Raw genomic sequence first — 19,962 nt, 5'->3', positions numbered from 1 at the left:
ATTGGTGCGATTATTCATAAATGGAAGCAACACCAAACAACTGTCACCCGCTCTAGGTCTGGGGTTCCATGCAAGATATCCCCTCGTGCGAAATCAGTGATCATTCGAAAGGTGCAGAATAACCCCAGAACTACACAGGGGGAGCTTGTGAATGATCTCAAAGCAGCTGGGACCAGAGTCACCAAGAAAACCATTGGCAAGACACCAATGGTGCCCATGGTGGTGAGGTATTTTTTGCATCAAATGCAAATAAAGTCATAAATGTTAAAAAATGCATTTTTCTGGATTTTTTTGTTGATATTCTGTTTCTCACTGTTAATATACACCTACCATTACAATTATAGATCACACATTTCTTTGCAAGTGGCCAAACTTGTGAAATCGCAAGGGGTTCAAATACTTATTTTCCCCACTGTATATGATGATGTAAAGATGTGAGCATACAGATTTCCACACCAGCATATCTGAATAAAGGGTTACTGAAGGATCTATGAAAACTGCACTTAAGTAGTCAACATTTTAAAAATAGAAAAAGGACAATATTGAGGTTTTTCTATTTAAAACTCTGTTTTGGAAGAGAGTTTGGATATGCAAGAGTACAAATCTCGTATTAGAAATGTATTATAATGTCATTCATTTAGAAAAAATTCTAACCTTTATTTAAAGGGTTTATTTATGGACCTTGACCGTCTCCTTTCCCACCACACTGACAATTGGTCTTACTTCAAGCTCATCAATAAAACCCAAGAAAAAAAAAAGTTCAATGAAAAGAAGCCAATCAAAGTAACACGACACGTGCCCTGCTCTCTCTCCATAAAGCACCCCCATACTGAACTCATCTTCAGCACCATATGCACTCTTTTCACACAACCTTCTTGAAAGCAGATACCGCCCGGCTGGATGGAAAACGTGATCACAGATGGGCAAAAATAACAACAGTAAATTATGTATACAATGTATACATTAAAAGGGATCAAGGCCACCCACAGAGGACTGCTTTTATTCCGATCCATTCTGATGACGATCCAACGCTCGGCACATGCAACTGCACAATCGTTTCAAATTATCAGTAGAAGGGGTTGTATAACCATAAGTACACTCATAGCCCTATCCAATAAAAATGTGTCTTTTAAGCTTCGATGACTCCTGGTTGTTGCTCAAAACATTATATTTTTACAGTGAGTGGAGACGAAATGAACCACACAGTAGAAAATACAGTCATTTCCATAGAGACTTGATGCTGTACTCCATGTTTCTGGATGAGCATTGACTCACTATGAGTTCAGGCTTGAAGCAAAAGCCAATGCATACAGTTTAGTTGCCATTGGCTTCCACTCCCTACACCTGTGTTGCCAACCTTTCTGTTGCTCTGATTTAAGAAAGAAAAGAATTCAAGAAATGTGAAGATGGACTTTTTATTTATTTATTTAGTTATTATATACAGTGCCGCTTGAAAGTATGTGAACCCCTTGAGCAGTTAAGAGTTTTCTGTTGTTTTACCATGATTTTTCAATTTTTTTCATCACCAATTTTCCTTAGATGAAATGTCAGGTTTTTGTTTATAAATTGCATGTACTTGTTGAGAGATAATTGTGTGAGTAGCCAAAAAACTACATGAAACATGGAATTAGTGTAATTCCCTCTGAACAAGTACATGCAATTGATAAACCTGACATTTCATCTATGGAAAATTGGTGATGAAAAAATTTAAACAGAAAAAAAAACAACAGAAAACTCTTAACTGCTCAAGGGGTTCACATACTTTCAAACGGCACTGTAGCTGACTGTTCAAGACATTGCTTGGTTCCTGCACTTTTCTCAGCATCATGTCCAGCTGTCACACTAGTCATGCTTTTTTGACGCCCTGCTACATGACGACAAGTCAGTCATTCCTGCTGTTCTCTCTGCTGGTGAGACAGCCGGTTCGCTTTGCCCGGGAGAAAGCCGTGATGAACTCTTCTGTGCGGTCTTTGTGCCGGGTCAGGCAGCATAATGAGAGCCATCAGGTGGCTCTTCACAGGCCTGCATTCGTGAGCAATGCTGTGCTCCAGAGGGTCAACAGGGCTGTACAAAAACCTGGGTTAATAGTCCAGCTGACACTGAAGAGGCACGTGGCGCAGTGGAAAAGCTTACTCTCTTTTCAGAAATAAAAACTTTTCTGATAAGTTTTGTTTTGGGAAAAAAAACTTTTCTGATAAGTTTCAGAACAAAACTGTGAAACCCAGTCAGTCCATGCAGAATCAGTGCTGAAGGTCACTGCTGGGTCCTTCTGTCCAGTTTCTGTAGGTCATCTCCTCTGCTGTCCTTCTCTGTGGCACGGTGCAGTGGACTCCCCGTTCCCCTGGTGTCCCTGACTGTGCACGTAGGTTCCTAGCTGCAGTAAAAGAGTTGGCAGCATGCCATCCAGCAAGGCCAGGCCCTCCCAGGAACACCGTAGACCCCTAAATGCCGTGTACAAATAAAAATTAACTCTGTAAGTCTACCCTAGTCAACTCTACAGAACAAATGAAAGCACATAGTGGACCCCCTTTTTTAAATTGATAATTAGGTTAATCAAGTTCAAATCAAGTTAAGTTCATGTTGTCATCACCTGTCATCGAGGATCAGAAGTCCCGTCTGCTTTAGTTCCTGAACAACTTCACACTGACCCAGAACTCTATGGAGGTCATCGCCGGGGCTGAACATTTTCCAGTGCTGAAGTGCATATAAAACCACACCAAACTGATGTTTTTGTATATTCATGGCCCCGCACTCTTCAATAAAGTACTATTCTTGAAGGTGACCCTGTGAATGAACCCTCCCAAAAAAAATGTGTGTGCATCTTGGTCTCGCAACCGCAGACTGGAGAACAGTTTCTATCCTAAGGCAATCAGACTCCTTAATGGACAATAATCCACTCTCATCACTTTACACTCGCCACTTCACTTTACACTCGCCACTTTACTCTACACAGGCTCACTTTCACCGCTGTTTGCACTACATTTGCAATATTGCACCACCACATACTTGAAGTGTATATGTCGATGTGTTCCATGGTTAGTATAGGTCCATGTTAGTTCAGGTTATTATGCGTATAATATGTTCAGTATAGCTCATGTAGGTATGTTTATCTGTTTAGTATCTGTTTAGTATGTCTATTTATGTTTAGTATCTATATTGTATATTTATTGTGTATCTAGTAGGTCTTCTACTTTGTCTTTTCATATGTTTATCTTATGTTCAGTACTTATTGTTACCTCCAGCAAGGAGGTTATGCGATCGGGTCCGTTAATTTATTTGTCCGTCTGTCTGTCTGTTTGTCTGTCTGTCTGTGGACAAGATTTCTCAGAAACTACTGGGCGGATCTGTCTGAAATTTTCACCAGAGGTCATCCCCATTAAAATTTCAGGATGATCCGGATCTGGATTTGTGTACCTCCTTGCTGGAGGTCAGAAATCTCGGATTGCTCTTGTTAAGTTATGTTATGTTATATCATGTTGGAGTACTTATGTTATGTTATGTCTTGTTATGTTATGGTAGTGTGGTATGGTGTCCTATCCTAAGAATATCAGTGCCCAGTCCGATTCTGTTGTTCTGTGCATCTGACAATAAAAGACTTGACTTGATCTGTCGCCGTGCAAGTGGCTCCCGAATAAAGTTCAGTTCTAACCGGCACATGTTTCAGAGACATGGTTTTGATTTCAGCAAGCCCACCTGATGTGTGATTCCATCGTTCATCCGCAGTCCCATGACCAACACCTCCTCCAGCCTGCGGACAGAAAAAAACGAACCCATGGAGCGCGCACACGGGCAGACACACATGGCACACACACGCACACACACACACAAGCACAGGCACGCAGACACGCACACACACACACACACCATTTTCAGCCACACCATCTGCTTATCAGGTCAGATGTATTCTTCTCCATCTATGAGTTCATCTGTGCTCACTGTGGGTATTGTGTGTGTGCTCGTTTCTAATATTAGAAGCATCTTAAACACGTTAGTAATAAACGTGCTTTTTAACACTGAACAGCTTGATGCTGTATCATGACTGACATCTCAGACCCCCATAATGCCACACAAAAAGCCACCCGGACCTCTCAGCGCCAAGATGCCCACTCACAGTGCAAGGTGACTCAGCGGAATCTGGCGTCGGGTGGCGTGACCACTCTTCTGAACCTCGCTTATCCACATGTCCGGCGCCATGGTCTGGGTCCGTGCCTCCCTCTGAACAGATCCCGCAGAGATGGGCACAAACCGGCCGTGGGCCCCTAGGTCAGACAGATGGACGACAGAGATATACAGTCATGGACGAAAATGTTGGCACCCCTGCACTTCTGTCAGATAATGCACCACTACTCCCAGAAAAGTGTTGCAATTACAAATGTTTTTGTATTCACATGTTTATTTAGTTAGTTTGCATTGGAAAAACACAAAAAATCTGAGCAATAATGCCATAATGACTTTATTCCACCTAAAACTCAAAAAAGGGCCGGACAAAATTATTGGCACCCTCAACTTTATAATAAGTAGAACACCCTTAAAAATAAAGAAATACAAATATCTGAAATCAATTGCTTCATGTAACCATTAATGAGGTGTCTTACACCTCTCTACTGGAATTTCGGACCACTCTTCTTTTGCCAACTGCTCCAGGTCTCTCACATTTGAAGGGTGCCCTCTCCCAACTACTGATTTGAGATCATGCCCCAGTTGTGCTATGGGATTAAGATCTGGACTAATCTCGGACACTTCAGAACTCTCCAGTGCTTTTTCTTAACCATTTCTGGGTACTTTTTGAAGTGTGCTATGGGTCATTGTCCTGCTGGAAGACCCATGTCCTCTGACTGAGACCCAGCTTTCTGGCACTGGGCCCTACATTGCGCCCAAAAATGATTTAGTAGTCCTCAGATTTCCTGATGCTATGCACACAGTCAAGGCATCAGGTTCCAGAAGCAGCAAAGCAACCCCAAAATATCGGTCCAGCTCCACCATATTAGCCTGTAGGGACCGTGTTCTTTTCTTTGAAGGCCTCATCTGTTGTCTGTAAACTGCTTTACCAAAAAGCTCTACTTTGGTCTCATCTATCTACAGGACGTTCTCCCAGAATGATTTGGGCTTCCCCAAGAAAGTTTTGTCAAACTCAAGTCTGGCTTTTTTACGTCTCTGTGTCAGCAGTGGGGACCTCTGGGTCTCCTACCATAGCATCCCATTTCATTCAAATGGCGACGGATAGTGCAAGCTGACACCGTTGTACCCTTTGTCTGCAGGGTAGCTTGAATTTATTTGGAAGTTGTTCTAGGTTATTTATCCACCATTCAAACAATCTTTTGTTGCATTCTGTCATCAATTTTTCTCTTCCTTCCACATCCAGGGAGGTTATCGACAATGCCATTGGCTGTAAACTTGTTGATGACACTGCGCACAGTGGACACAGGGACATTAAGATCTCTGGAGATGGACTTGTAGCCTTGAGATTGTCAATGCTTTTCTACAATTTTGGTTCTCAAGTCCTCAGACAATTCTTTGCTCTTCTTTCTTTTCCCCATGCTAAGCGCGGTATACACAGACACACAACACAAAGGTTGAGTCAACTTTGCTCCATTTTAACTGGTTGCAAATGTGATTTCTATATTACCAGCATCTGTGGCTCGCCACAGGTGAGTTTAAATAAAGATTAAAGGAGCATTACATGCTTCAAATACAATTATTTCTTAAGGGTGCCAATAATTTTGTCCGGCCCATTTTTGAGTTTTATGTGTAATAAAGTCAGATTTGGCATTATTTGTCAGATTTTTTGTGTCATTCCGATGCAAACTAAGTAAATAAACATGTGAATACAAAAACATTTGTAATTGCAACACTTTTCTGGAAGTAGTGGTGCATTATCTGACAGAAGTGCAGGGGTGCCAACATTTTCGTCCATGACTGTAATTAGGGTTGGGTACCGAAAACCGGTGCCAATATGCGTGTAAAGGGGGGAGAGAAGGCAAGAGTCAAAGGCAGATCAGCAACCGCAGACTGAAGGCTAAACGGAGATGCCTGCAAAAGTAAACCTAGTCTCTTAAAGGGGCAGTATAAGTTCACATACTCAGTGTGTTCAATTAACAACATTAAGTATAAACAAGATAGAAAGGATAGGTATAAACAAATCAGAAAATGGTGAAATTTCATGAAATAAATGCAAACAAAATAATACATTATTGACTCCGAAGGCAAATGTGCTCATATTTCTGCAAAATAATTGCTGAAGTTTGAAGCTGTAGTGTGTGTGCAGACTGAGTATGTGTGTGTGTGTGTGTTTTGTATTTATTTATATTTATTTAAGTATACTGTAAACTGTTGTTAACAGTTAATATATTGTTCATAGTTTGAAATTAAAAAGTTTGAAGCTGTAGTTCGAAGCCAAGCCTTTTGTATTTATTTATATTTATTGTATACTTTAAACAGTTAATATATTGTAATAAAAATTGCCTTGGCAATAAAAAAAGCCTTTCTTTAATGTCATCAATTCTCGTTTTGTGTTTTTTTTTTCTTTTTAAAGTTTCGGTTCAGTCACCGTTTAGGCATCGTTTTAGCACCAGTATCGGGGAAAAAACCCAAGTGATACCCATCCCTAGATATAATGAATCAATGCTACAGCTTGCGGCAATGTCAAAAGTATATCTGTGGTGTGAGCACTATCCTATAATCATGGTATACAGTATAACATACAGTATAGAACAGAAGTAAGCACACCCTTTTGCAATATCACTTAAATATAAAATGATTCAAAGTTGTATCACCTCTCAATCATTTTTTTATGCATTATTTCTAAGTTGACAAGTACAGTATTTCCGCTAATGACCCTTCAGAAACAAATACTTTAGAAAGACTATATTGAAATGACAGGCCTCAACGTAGAAACTCAATGCAACAAAAGTGAAAACACATGTGATCATTGAAACAAAATGTAGTACACCTGGGATTTTCAATTAGCCTAATTTCATGAACACGGCTATAGAATTACCTGTAAATACCAAGCCTTTCTCAATTTTGAACTTATGGGTGGTGTCTATCTGCATGATGTCTCCACAATTAAACATTTTGAGTGGAACGAAAAAGGATACCGGAAGCTCTGCGGACAACTAAAAATCAGTCGAAACAGTTGCAGCAGTAATCAGGAGATATAGAAACTTTGCTAAATAACATGAAAAGAAGCTTATTGAATACTACAAACAGCTTTTGGTCAAATGAGACCAAGATAAATGTGTTTTTCAGCATAGATGGCGTGACTCTGGCCAGGACTACCACAGTGAGTTTGTGACCCTGACAGTGAAGGTGGGAGTGATTCTAAAGTAGAAAGGAGATTCTAAAGAAGAAAAAGAGATTCTAAAGAGATTCTAAAGAAGATTCTAAAGAAGATTCTAAAGAAGAAAAAAAGTTAAAACTGTGACCTGGTTAAGAACGCCGCTTGACTTGAATTCAATAAAATTCATTAGGGTATTTTAAAGAGAAAAGTCAGAGCAACACAACCCCTCCAGCAAAGAACAGCTGAAAAACTATGTCTGAAGAATGGCAGACTTCCCTGGTATCCTCTAAGATGAGGAGGATTGAATCTGCCGTCAAAAATAAAGATGGACATTTGAAGTATTGAAAAAATAAGATTTGAATCTCAGAGCTGATTTTGGTGCATTGAGTTCCTACTGTTGGGCCTGTATTTTTAATACAATACATCTATACTGTTACATAAGTGCAGACAGCCAACTGTAATGTGCTCCATTACATCTTCTCTACAACTCTAACACAAGGCTCCACTGCCGTATATACCTCACCTGGGCCAACACCAATATACTGCTGGGCCTTCCAGTATCCCAGATTATGTTCACATACAGCATCCTTCAAAACAAAATCAAGCATGACTTCAATTAGTTATTGTTGACTGAGAACTGGCACCAATACTTTGATTCAATACTTCATACATGGGAAACCTTTTTAAGACGTTTGGAAATACTTCGGAAAATTGGACATACATTGGAAATACAAAATGCTTCATGAAATAGAATAGAAGAGTCATAAACATATGTGTACATTTGTTCTATGACAGAAAAATGAAGAGTAAAAAGCGCTTACATCTTTGGCGAAGTTAGACACCTCATATTGACGAAAACCTTGCTTTTCTAGGACTTCCCTTGCAGTCCTGTACATAACAGCTGTGATGTCTTCACCAGGAACAGTCAATTCACCCCGCTGAACCTGCTTGAAAAGCTGCGTGCTCCTCTCTACGGTCAGCTGGTAGAGCGACACGTGATCGTCACAGACCGTAAGCAGCTCCTCCAGTTCTGTCTCCCAGGAGGCCACGCTCTGGCCTGGGCGCCCAAACATGACGTCCACCGAGACACGGCCTGGACAAAGCCTCCGGGCCTCAGAGATGGTGTGCAAGGCATGCTGGGAACTGTGGTCTCTCCCCAACACCTTCAGATCCTCATCGTTAAGAGACTTTGAGGATTATGAAATAGGGAAGAAAACCATAACTTGGATTTAAAACGTTCCTTTTTTCAAGGAAGACTGGACCACCATAGCAGCCATTCCTCACTTTTTGTGTCCATTTTTGCTCAAATATAACACAAACAAGTCAAAGTAGGGCAGAAATGTCTCTTAAAAAAAATAACAAACAAGTCAAAGTAGGGCAGAAATGTTTTTAAAAATAAAACAAACATGTCAAAGTAGGGCAGAAATGTTTCTAAATGTAAATGCACTCTCACAAAGGGCCATTACTCTGGTAAATCAGATGACCACAAAATAGGACAAATTTAGCCTTGAATGCATCCTGAGATCCAAGGATCCTTTTATATTTGAGTATGAAGACAAGACGTTTAAACCTCCAACATGAGTCATCAAAGACCCCCTGACCCTAATGAACTCTCAAGCACATAGCACATAGCCAAATTGTCAGATTTCTCAAGCACATAGCCTAATTCCATTTCAAGGTGTCCAGTTGCTGACGTGTTTTCCATTTGTATGGAGAGGTCTTCTAAATGACTCAATGTAAATGTAAAATGTGTTTGTTTATAACGCTTATAGTCATGACACAGCTCTACCCCATCCTTTGTTCCTGTGCTGACACCATTTATCTTGCTACTAGCACCTCCTCAGTATTAGCGCATAATAAATAGGTTTTGATCAGCGCAAATTCAACATGAAAAGAACACATTCAGAGAATTAAAAATGTACACGACTACTGAAATGTTTAAACCGCTGTTCATCTGGATATATGTCATTACCAATTCTGAAGTCATGTCATCAAGGTTTGAAGAGTAAAGACATTTACTGTCCTTGCAGACTACCATCTTTTCAGAAAAGACATTTCACTTTCATTTTAAGGCTCACTTACATAAGAGCACTAGAAAACACTTAAAAACGAGTTCAGTGCCTGTTAATCCATAAGAGTGTTTAAAACAAATCCATCCATCTGATGTAATAGCAACAATTACTGGGTCATGATCCCGAATTGGGTGTCATTCATTTGACCCCTTACTGGTTCATGTCTCTTATCAGACATCTATGGTCTGAGTAGTGCCCTCAATGCCATATTCAACCATGCCACAGTAATCCACATATAGACTGATACAAGAATACAAGTAAAAGCAGTGCACTGTATTAGATAAACAGAGATTAAAATGTATAATATTTAAACATAAGGTTATGCGATATATTTACCTGCACTCCAATAGAGAGTCGGTTGATCCCAGCCTGTATGAAGTCTTTCAGCTTAGACATACCAGCAGGTGTTGGGTTGACCTCCAGGGTGACCTCGGCCCCCTCTGGCACCTGAGCATGTTGTGAGACTGTCTCCAGGACAGCAGCAATGGTGGCAGGCTGTGCCAAGCTAGGTGTTCCTCCTCCAAAAAATACAGAGGTAACACTGAAAAGAAATAACACACACAAAGGCTTTTAGAAGTGATACTGACTATCTTTGATAAGTAGACTGAATTTTGATAAGAGGAAATAGAGGGTAACAATCTAATATGTGTAGCAATCTCATCTGGAAAAACCTCTGAGAAACTATTGAAGGCTACAATATTATCTGGCAACTGCCCCTAAGAGAAAGATGAGCTTTCAGAAGAAACACTAAACACGTGAAAAACCTCAGCTCACGTACCGAGACACCTGACTGAGCTTCAACAGAGTTTCTGTCTCTTTCTGCAAACATTCTGTCATGGCAGAATGGTTCACAGACCGTGGAATGTACTTGTTAAAGTTGCAGTAGGAGCATCTTCTTAGACAGTATGGCCACTAAGGGATAGAAACGGGATGATCAGGGGGGGGGACGGCCCACATATGCCAAAACTGATCGTTTCAATGATATCCAGAGCAATATAGAACTTACGTGTACATACAGAGACACCTCATCAGACTGAGGGGGTAAACCCAAAACACGTGTGCCTTGGGAAGAGGCGCTGTCATTGTAAGACTTCGGCGATATAAATAAAGTCCGCCTGGCAATTGACCAACAGAAATGTCTTGCAATCTTCATATCTTCGTCACAGATGTGTGTCGGATATATAAGATTTATATATGGACATGATTCATGACAAAGGTGACAAATAGTACTTATCGCTACTGTGTCGTGTAGGTCGCTCTCTCCACACGGCGAGATATAAAGGAAGAACACATACGTCACAGGAAAGAGAGAGCTCGTGCAGTGTAAACAGTAACCACCAGATGGCAATGTAGAGCAGCTTGGTGCCATGAGCAAGATTGGCGTTTCCGTCACACTTGACTGGTTTGGATGGGCTATGAGAAAGCGCCGACAGGATGTAACAGAGTTCAGAACCTTTTGCATTCCTCACTAACTTTGTGAATGTGTTCTATTTCATAAAACTGAACCACTTAGCTGTTTGATAAAGAGACTATTGAGGAGGTATACACATGCTTTCTGAAACCTCAAAACAAAACAAAAAAACTTTTACAAAGATAATTTTTCTTGTTTAAGGAAAACACAATAGCCTACAGATAGTTATGAATACAGGCCTACTGTTTACTTGTTTTATTACTCTGTTTTATAAAATTATATTGTGTAATTATTCCATAGGCCTGACTAAAAATTATGTCCCCTGCTAAAGATGCCGTGCACAACAAAATTAAGGTTGCATAATCCCACCATGATAAGGCGTTCTGTCAATCTGTGTGAGCATTTACATGAGCAGGCATGCGTGAATTTGTGTTTTTGAGAGAGCGAGCACACTGTGCGAGACATGCATACTGAATTCAATTGTCCTCTTGCCCACAGGCCATTTTCCACTCAATATTAAAAAACCCGGGACACACAGCAAAGTTACACACAATGAGCGACACAACAACCACCCCCTCATTTGGGATGCTCTCTGCAGCAGGAAACCCATCAAAGTTCAGGAGGACCAGACAAACAGATCCTTCAACTGACTAATTCATCACTTCATCTTTGTTTGATTTTAGCCGATATCACAAAGGAGGGCTTTTAAAAGCAATGCCCAGGAGAGAGGGTACGTTTTCTATACTCTACTTCAGCTTACCATGTTTTGATCAACATATCTCTCAGGCAGTGTTTTTGCAATTTGTTTTAAGGGCACATTTAAAAACTTAAACACAGCAAATAATAGCAAATAACAAGAGTTGATATGCTTATGACTACATTCATGTTTGAGTACACAAATGGTATAACATGCTTGTTTTTCCCCCCCACAGTCTGTAGTGATGGGGAGCTTAGGGTTGTGGTGATTGGCAGCAGTGGTCACGCACAGTTTTCCCTCACCAACTCCTTGCTGGGAAAGGAAGAGTTCAGAAAGGATGTCAACAACATCTCAGCAAGCAGGAAGAACCTGGCGGAGCTGGCAGGCAGGAGGGTGGCAGTGGTCAACGGGCCGAACCTTTACGAGAAGAACATGTCCAAGACCAAGATGAAAGAGGAGGTGAGGCGAACTAAGTGCCTGTCTGCCCCGGGGCCCCACGCCTTCCTCATGGCGTTCGACCTGGAGAACATTAGCCCCAACGACATCAAGACCCCCAAACTGGTGAAGAAACGCTACGGGGAGAACTCCCTGAACCACTGCATGGTCCTCCTGGCCTACGAGGGTAGTCTGGAGGGCACGCCGCTGGAAGACCGGGTGATGCGCCCCGACGGGCACATGCGGGAGCTGCTGGAGCAGTGCGGCTGTCGCTACCATGTCTTCAACAAGAACTGGCATGACCGCAGCCAGGACCAGGTGTTGGTGCACAAGATCGAGAGGATGGTGACCAACCTAGGTGGCCACTACTACACCAGCGGATCATACCAGCGGGCGGAGGACTATGTGCAAAAGGAGGAGAAGAGGCTGCGGAAACAACGAGAGGGGGAGACGCAGCGGGCCTGGACCGGACTGGAGCAGCAGTACCATGGGGACGAGCTCCGCTGGCAGATTGACAACTACAACGCGAGCGTCGCGCAGGAGATTCGGGCCAGGGCCGAGCTGGACAACCGCTGGCTGAGGACCACGCTGGCCACGGGGGTTGGGGTGGGCTTCGTGGTGGGGTCCATCATGGGGATGGCGATCGGCTCAGTGGAGGGGCCGCTGGGGTTTGTGGTGGGTGGGACCGTTGGAGGGATAGTGGGTGGAGCCAGTGGAGGAGCCGTTCAAGTGGCGATCGAGCACATCGAGGACAGAGTGGGGCCAAATCCCAACAACTTTAACACTGTCTTCATCAATCGCTTCTTCCGCAGCCCACGTTCTTCGCTACGCTAGGACAAACTCCATCACTGAGAAAGTGACCAAGAACCTTACCTGAGTCTCACAGTATAGAGCCCAAAAGCTGAATCACTTGGTAATATTCTCTTTCCATGATACATATGGATTAGCATAACAAATCGTTTTCCTCTTTGTCATCTCTAAAACAGCAACCCTAAAGATGATTTTCCATCCTGTCAGAAAATGCACAGTGCTTATGCCTTGGCACTCCATATAGTATAGTCATTGTTGAGAGCATAAATTCAACTGGATTGCACTTTTGGTTCAGTTTAATGTTGTTGAAATGGTTAATTTAAATAAAGGCTAAACATTTCTAAACACTTTCTTCTTTATCTATTTCTTCTTTGCAAATTCTATTTTTTTTAAAGGGTCAATCCTATCGTGTCAAGTCATACATAAAGAAGTGCTACTGCTTGAACTAAGGGGAGACCTTTTTAAATCATGTATTAATGTGCAGGGTTCATGTTATAAAAGCGTTGGTGCGCTAACAGATGTTCAAGCTCAAGCTAACTCTGTGATGAACCGATGAACATTTTCTCAGAAACTATCCTCCAAGAGAGGACAACGTGTCCTCCATGGGTTGCCATTGGCCATTTTCAAATTGATTGGAATAAGGCCCAGTTACACAATCTACCAATAATGATGTCAACAGAAGGGACCCAAAAGCTGACCCAGATTCACTGAGCAGTGAGATTGTTTCAAATAAGTTTTATTTCACAAGAACCCATGACAAAGATTGTAATAATTTTCTTTTTATTGTCAATTGATATTTTCAGCAAAAGCCATGGAAACATTAATTTAATGACATTAATTAAATGCATTTTATGACCTGAGGGTGGCAGAACCTTGATAATGGTCAGCTTTAGCATATCAGTATATGCCTGGTTATCTGTAATAGACATCCAACTGTACAGATAGTAAAGTAGATAGTCGTCCTGTACTCGCGTTACATAAGAACCACAGAAGGAGACAGAGAATACATTTCAAACATTTTAGATCAATCGATGTGTGCTGCCTGTACTCCAGTTAGTGAACCAAATATTTTTATTAAGAATACATCTGCTCTTTGTCTCTTGGTTTTAGCTGTGTCTAACCAACTCAGTTTTGGAGAGAGAATCGAATAAATGTGTCAGAGTACCCACACATTTACGTTCCGAGAGGTGCTTGAGAAAAAAGTGCCTTAGGTTAGGCTTACGTAATGTCACCAGGAAAAATATGATGGGTTCTGAGAGCTGTTGCAGAATATATGGGCGATAGGGTGGGGTATTTCTGAAACCAGGAATGTAGGGTGCAGGGGAAAGATTCGTACATAATAGAGATGAAATAGAGATGAAATTATGGTAAAGGAGGCAGCGAATGATATTCAGGCCAGCTACTCTTGAAACCCTGGTGGCAAACCCTTGGTCTCAACAACAAATACCCCAACAACTTTCTGTCATGGGAATGGCAAGAAAACGTGATTTTTCTATTTGGGTGATCATCAGTGGTTAAAGTGGGATTTGGTAGGTGGGGGTATTCTATTTTCCGGTGTGGTGGCGGCGGCGGGGGGGTATTTAGTGGATCTGGCGGCGGCGGCGTTAAAATCACCCGTTCCTATATTTTTTTTATCACAGTGATATAAGGAGGTCTAACCAAAGACCTAAACCAGGGATGGATCATGAGCCTTTGTGTCCCTATTTGGTTCCATGAGAAAATTTTGAATTTGGTAAATATGATTTCCTGTATTCTGGTGCATTTTGGGGATGGCCAGCTGGAAATGAACAATTAGTGCTGACATTTAGATTTGAAACTCATAGCAAAAGCGATTCACACATTTTAGAATGTTGGCCTATAGTAGATAGATGTTTACACACAGCCATTAATAAACAACACTGCAGACTTCAGTTATTAAATTAAAAATATTTTACTGTTAAATGAATTATCAAAACATGACATAGCAACAATGCTTGCTAGACTTCTTAGACTATCAATTGCTTGATTTTAAAAGAAAATCTAAAAAGAATGACTGTTTAGGCACCATTTCCAGACAAATTCTTACCCTTGGAAATAATCAGTTATTTTTCGTTTACACCCTCTCTTATTTCGATCCTCCTCCATCTTTAAGAAGGAAATTATGAAGACATAACATTACCAACGTGTTTTCCAATTAGGAAACAAGTACCGGTACTCAAATTTTTTGTCTATCTGACAAGCTGACGTGCTAGCCAATAACCAACTAGTTGCAGTTAACCATTGTTAATGTTCGTCATTCTCAGTCAGGGCCAGAGTGAGAAAAAAGGAATAACTAAAAGCCTGGTTCTTTCTTTAAGTTGTGTTTGTTGCCCTATTTAAAATATAGACGTTAGACTTTAGCTTACTACTTCACCTTGGACTCCAACATGCACTCGCTCTGACTGGAACAGTCTACTCTCTAAACACCTACCGCAAAGCGTCGCGCTCTCAACTGAACTGACAGGTTAACTGTTTTTTTTTTTTCGCGCAAAGCGTGTTTGTCAGAGGGATGAACAAGGCGGGGCTATGGGATGATATTAGGGGATGATATTGCGGCATGAGACGCTCTGCAACTGCCAGTTCACACCGCTGCGATTGTTCTCTGCGACGTTCGTCTCGTCGCGAATCTTTGGTGTGGACTGGCCTTAACATAATTTTTTTTTATTTATTTTTTTTAAGAATCTATTTATTTATTAATTTATCTGAGGTGCCGGTACTGAGTACCGGAGCGTTCCGGCCCACTTTAACCCCTGGTGATCATCAAGTAACAATTAATATACTGGTGTGAGCTGGGTTCTCCAAGAAGTGATGTCAGCAACATAGCTTGATTTGGTAGCAAGCCATTTATTCTGTTTCACATTTTCATGGGAAGAACTCATGCATTGGTACAGTAGGCAGGGAGAGGACATACTTTACACTGGGATTTACAAAAGGTGCACAGATACATAAACTAACACAAGGATGCAACACAGAAATCAATCAGCACATTCACCACTACTTGACATGAAAGGAAAACACACCCGAACAACAACGGGCTGAACGACAACATGGTCTATTGCCCAGCGGCATGCTGGGAGGCTACACAACAGTCGCCCGACCAGAAGTTCAGCTAGCCCACCCAAGGGACACTGTAAGTCCTGAAATTTGATCTCATGTGTATTGCTATCACAAAAGAAAATTAAAAATGTCAATGATTCAATGAGGTTTTTTTTATTTGACTGGCATGCCCTCATACTCATGCTCAACGTTCCTTTGTAATCTCCACATGGTGAGTGTTGTCACAATGGACGTGGGAGGGGCCAGGAGGCAAACCTCAGAGCCTGTGTTGACTTTCCCCTCCCACATAGTTCTTACCTGTAGTCATGTCAGGACTCTTAAACCCTTCCTTGAAATCCCTCACACCCAATCTCAGGGAATCCCATAAGAACAGAGGAACAAGAGAAAGGGCCATTTCACTTAACCTTACTCTCGGGTGAGATCCTCATTTGAAATTGTCATTGTAAATGTAAATGTCGGTAATAGTGTTTTCTTGAGAAGCCATATTCTTCAGGGGCATTATTCAAACAAGAGTGTATTCAGCCGTATTAATCGAACAACTTGTCCTTTCGTAACAATTAGGATCTGAGGGAGTTAAAGAAACATCCCTGCATAACAATTTCAATTAACCAAAAAACAAAAACAAAAACCTGGTCTGGTGTAAACTCGACATATACCAGCTTTCAAAAGTCTTTAAAAGTTGAACTTTCAATGTACTTGTCATGTAAGGTTCTGCTGTCGCATGTCAGTGGGCCTACTCTTTAATATCACTTCATTTCAGGTGGAAAGTTGAATTTAATCTTTAAGCAGCATATACCCACATTTATGCATATGAAAATGCCTTTTGAAATATACATACTGGAATCCAGAGGTATGTGCCCATTGCTAGTATGCTGTGCTATGTACGTTGTGACACGATAGGGTTTGAGCCTTTGTCAAACCTGTTCTGTTGCATGCCTTTGTGTCCTTTATCGCTGTTTCCCTCTCTCCCCCTCTCTCTCTTTCGTTTTCTCTAAGGTCATGAATAGACGTGTTGAGCGCGGGTGTTACTGTAGGTGGAGGAGAGAGAATATGTGTGTCCTGATGCTGCTGTTGTGATTGGCACAAAGACAATTTCTTACATTATCTCCGAAGGCCAAACACCCACCTCACTCACGCTGAAAAACATTTGAACATTCTGTGCCTCTGAAGCTTGAAATGAGAATGTCCTTCACAACCTTTTCATTACTCTCAAAAGCCAAACAAAGCTTTAAGGCAGAGAGGCTGAAGGCTTTTTGGCGCCTGTGTGTCGTGGTGTTTATCAGAAGTTTCTGAATATCTGTCTTCTAGAGAAACATGCCAAAGTTTCTTGCTCTCACTGTACTTAAGATTAGTGATGTTATATCTGAAGATATGGTTTTAGATACAGTTTGGGCCCTATGTACGAGATCCACTTGTACCACTTGTACTTGTACACTTGTACTTTTCGTCGATAACTGCCTCACATGACTTTCCTTGTCCAAAGTTCCTTGTCGTTCATTTGTTATTCTTGAGTATTCTTGAGTTGGCATTTCATGGCAAATGTGTTTACCAGGGAATGGCCTCTACCATCGGTCTCCTGGCTGAGAAACACTTCCTGTGCTCTCTGTGCGAGCACATATTCACCAACCCAGTGACTACATCCTGTGGCCACAGCTTCTGCAAGGTGTGCCTGCGCAAATATTGGGCACAGGCAGGCGTCGATCGCTGCCCGTCCTGCAAGAAGGTCTTTGGGCTGCGGCCCCGCCTCAGCGTCAACCGTATCCTGGCAGATGTCACCGAGAACTACAGGGTGACGCGAGAGGCAGCCAAGCAGGAGGGCTGCCACGGCAATGAGAAAACTGAAAAGGTACGGCCCAGTCAGTGAATGGGCTTCATCATGTGTCACATCAGTAGAGATTGATAACCACAGGTGAAACACACTACAGGGGTATTACCGTGTCAAACTCCACACTGGTCTTATTCCAAACTCCTGTCCCACTGACTTGTGCAGACAGCAGAGGAGCTGGAGCAGATGATTCAGAAGAGGCTACTGAAGGTGGATCAGCTAAAGAACTCCTTGAAACTACTCAAGGTAAGTGCTCCCGTTTCTAAGCAACCAGCTGTGTGAAAAAAGGCCAAGCCAGAACCACAGACATCCTCAAGTATGTAACTGCTGTTGCTTACCAGTGTGATGAAAATAACAGTTACAGATTTCTCTCAACATTTTAATCCCAGGAGCCAGCTTCATAATGGTGAGAATGTTGAACCATAAAAGGTGCAGTCCTGGTTATAATCTGTTGGTGTTTGTGCAGAGTCCTGGTCTTGTAAATGGCAAACAAACCATAGGGCTCAGACTGAGAAATAAGCATTCAGCAATGTTACTTCAGCAGCACTGTAGAGAGAGGTGTATTTGATTGGCTGCTAAGTTTGTATCAAAAAAAATATTGTCTTGGCTGATGCAGAGCTCGTGTCAGAGAGAAGTGAAAGAGAGCCACCGTGTGTTTACCGCGCTGGTGACCTCCATAGAGCAGAGCCACACACTGGTGGTGGCAGCCGTGGAGGAGAAGGAGAGACAGGCTGAGAAGAGGGTCAGCAGGCTGGTGAGAGAGCTGGAACGAGAGATTCGAGAGCTCCGCGAAGGGGAGGCCAATCAGGAAGACCAGCAAACAGAGATGAAGAGATGGGTGAACACAAAAAGATCTACTTTGCTAATGTCACCACAGAATTTACATTGCATTTACATAGCAGATAACTATTCAAAGTGACCTGTTCTACACTGAATGGATAAATTTGTATTCCTTCCTCCCCAGTAGTAAGCCCATGGCCGTTAGCCAACAATGCAGGCTGAATGTAGCAACTCCCTTTGGCTTGTTGTGCTGGTGCCTCCTATTTTCCATTTCCTGTAGAGTTGTTGTGTAACTCAATATCAAATTCTTGACATTCATTTCGGAATGTTCTAGAGTTCACGCATCACCCTGGAAGCTACAGAGTTGAGGGATTGGTCCAGGGTTTCTGTGGAAACGGACCCATGCGTGGGAGTCACCAGGAGGGCGGTGCTAGACCTTGTGGACAGAGTCCTGGTGGAAGCCAATAGACTTTCCAAATCAGGTGGGTGTCAAATATGGGTGAACACTAGCAGTTATGGAATGAAATATGCCAGGAACACAGTTATTTTATACAAATCCAACTCTTGGTGTTTATATATATTTTCCTTTTTTAAATTTTCCTCAGAGCTAAAGAGACTTCAAAAATATTCAGGTACGCAGTTATTATGACTGTTCCTCAAATAGATCTCCACCTGTCATGCCCATGAGTTCACGGGTAAAACTCATTTATTTCTCTGCTGTTCCAGTGGATGTCACTCTGAACCCCCAGACGGCCCATGCCTACCTCATCCTGTCTGAAGACAAGAAGCAAGTCAGGCATGGTGACAAGAGACAAGATGTCTTTGAAAGTCCCAAGAGGTTTGACCGCATGGCCAACGTCCTGGCCAAGGAAAGCTTTCTATCTGGCAGGCACTACTGGGAGGTAGATGTGGGGAGCAAAACCGAGTGGGAAATGGGTGTAGTCCGACATTCAGTCAACAGAAAGGGGAAGTTTACGGTCTGCCCTGACAACGGTTTCTGGACTGTAAGTCTGAGAAATGGGAATCAGTACATTGCCAACACATCCCCGCCCACTCCCCTGGCCTTGCGGCACAGGCCAAAGAGGATTGCCGTATATGTAGACTACGAGGAGGGAAGAACATCTTTTCTTTGTGTGGACAGCGGCGCACACATCCACACCTTCATGGACGCTTTCACAGACAGGCTCCATCCTTTCTTTGGACCTGGAAGGCCGCATGGAGGCAAGAACACAGCTTCTCTTACCGTCACCAGCAGCTGTTGCAGCATCTAAACATTTACTAAGAAGCTCACTAGACTCTACATTCCATTTTTCAGACATGGCCCTATCTGTGATTTTCAATACGTTGGCCTGCATGTGTCTCAAAATACATACCTTGTGGTTTATTTATTAGTGATTTGAGTAATGTGTTAGTAATCCAAAAATGTGAATACATGTAACAAATAAATATTTAATTTGTATGCCCTGTATCTGGTTCAATACTCTTAGGAAGATCATTGTTACAATAGTTGAATTTCCAGATGATATCACGACTCACATTAACAAAGTGTCCCTCGTACATGGATTCTGTCTTCCTATC

General features: G+C 42.1%; 3 protein-coding genes across 3 annotated transcripts; 2 read left to right on the top strand and 1 right to left on the bottom strand.

The window, feature by feature from the left end:
- Nucleotides 1–1,780: 1,780 nt before the first annotated feature.
- rsad1 (radical S-adenosyl methionine domain containing 1) lies at nucleotides 1,781–10,581 on the bottom strand. The gene is made up of 9 exons (XM_080856557.1): nucleotides 10,358–10,581; nucleotides 10,130–10,263; nucleotides 9,688–9,892; nucleotides 8,101–8,466; nucleotides 7,803–7,866; nucleotides 4,112–4,259; nucleotides 3,694–3,748; nucleotides 2,591–2,694; nucleotides 1,781–2,441 (listed from the first exon to the last, which is right to left on the bottom strand). The coding sequence occupies exons 1-9, from the start codon at nucleotides 10,502–10,504 to the stop codon at nucleotides 2,288–2,290; spliced, it is 1,377 nt and encodes a 458-aa protein (XP_080712683.1). The 5' UTR covers nucleotides 10,505–10,581; the 3' UTR covers nucleotides 1,781–2,287.
- Nucleotides 10,582–11,476: 895 nt separating this feature from the next.
- LOC308379151 (GTPase IMAP family member 9) lies at nucleotides 11,477–12,728 on the top strand (the record flags this gene model as incomplete). The annotated part of the gene is made up of 2 exons (XM_080856206.1): nucleotides 11,477–11,492; nucleotides 11,695–12,728. 2 exons carry the CDS (start codon nucleotides 11,477–11,479, stop codon nucleotides 12,726–12,728), a joined length of 1,050 nt encoding a protein of 349 aa, XP_080712332.1.
- Nucleotides 12,729–17,334: 4,606 nt separating this feature from the next.
- Nucleotides 17,335–19,655, top strand: btr02 (bloodthirsty-related gene family, member 2; the record flags this gene model as incomplete). Its single annotated transcript, XM_080856559.1, has 5 exons — nucleotides 17,335–17,625; nucleotides 17,770–17,850; nucleotides 18,221–18,442; nucleotides 18,719–19,016; nucleotides 19,111–19,655. 5 exons carry the CDS (start codon nucleotides 17,335–17,337, stop codon nucleotides 19,653–19,655), a joined length of 1,437 nt encoding a protein of 478 aa, XP_080712685.1.
- Between the last annotated feature and the right edge of the window lie 307 nt (nucleotides 19,656–19,962).

Source organism: Sprattus sprattus (genome assembly GCF_963457725.1).
Source record: "Sprattus sprattus genome assembly, chromosome: 18".
Lineage (NCBI taxonomy): Eukaryota > Metazoa > Chordata > Actinopteri > Clupeiformes > Clupeidae > Sprattus > Sprattus sprattus.
This window is presented reverse-complemented; position numbering and strand designations above follow the sequence as displayed.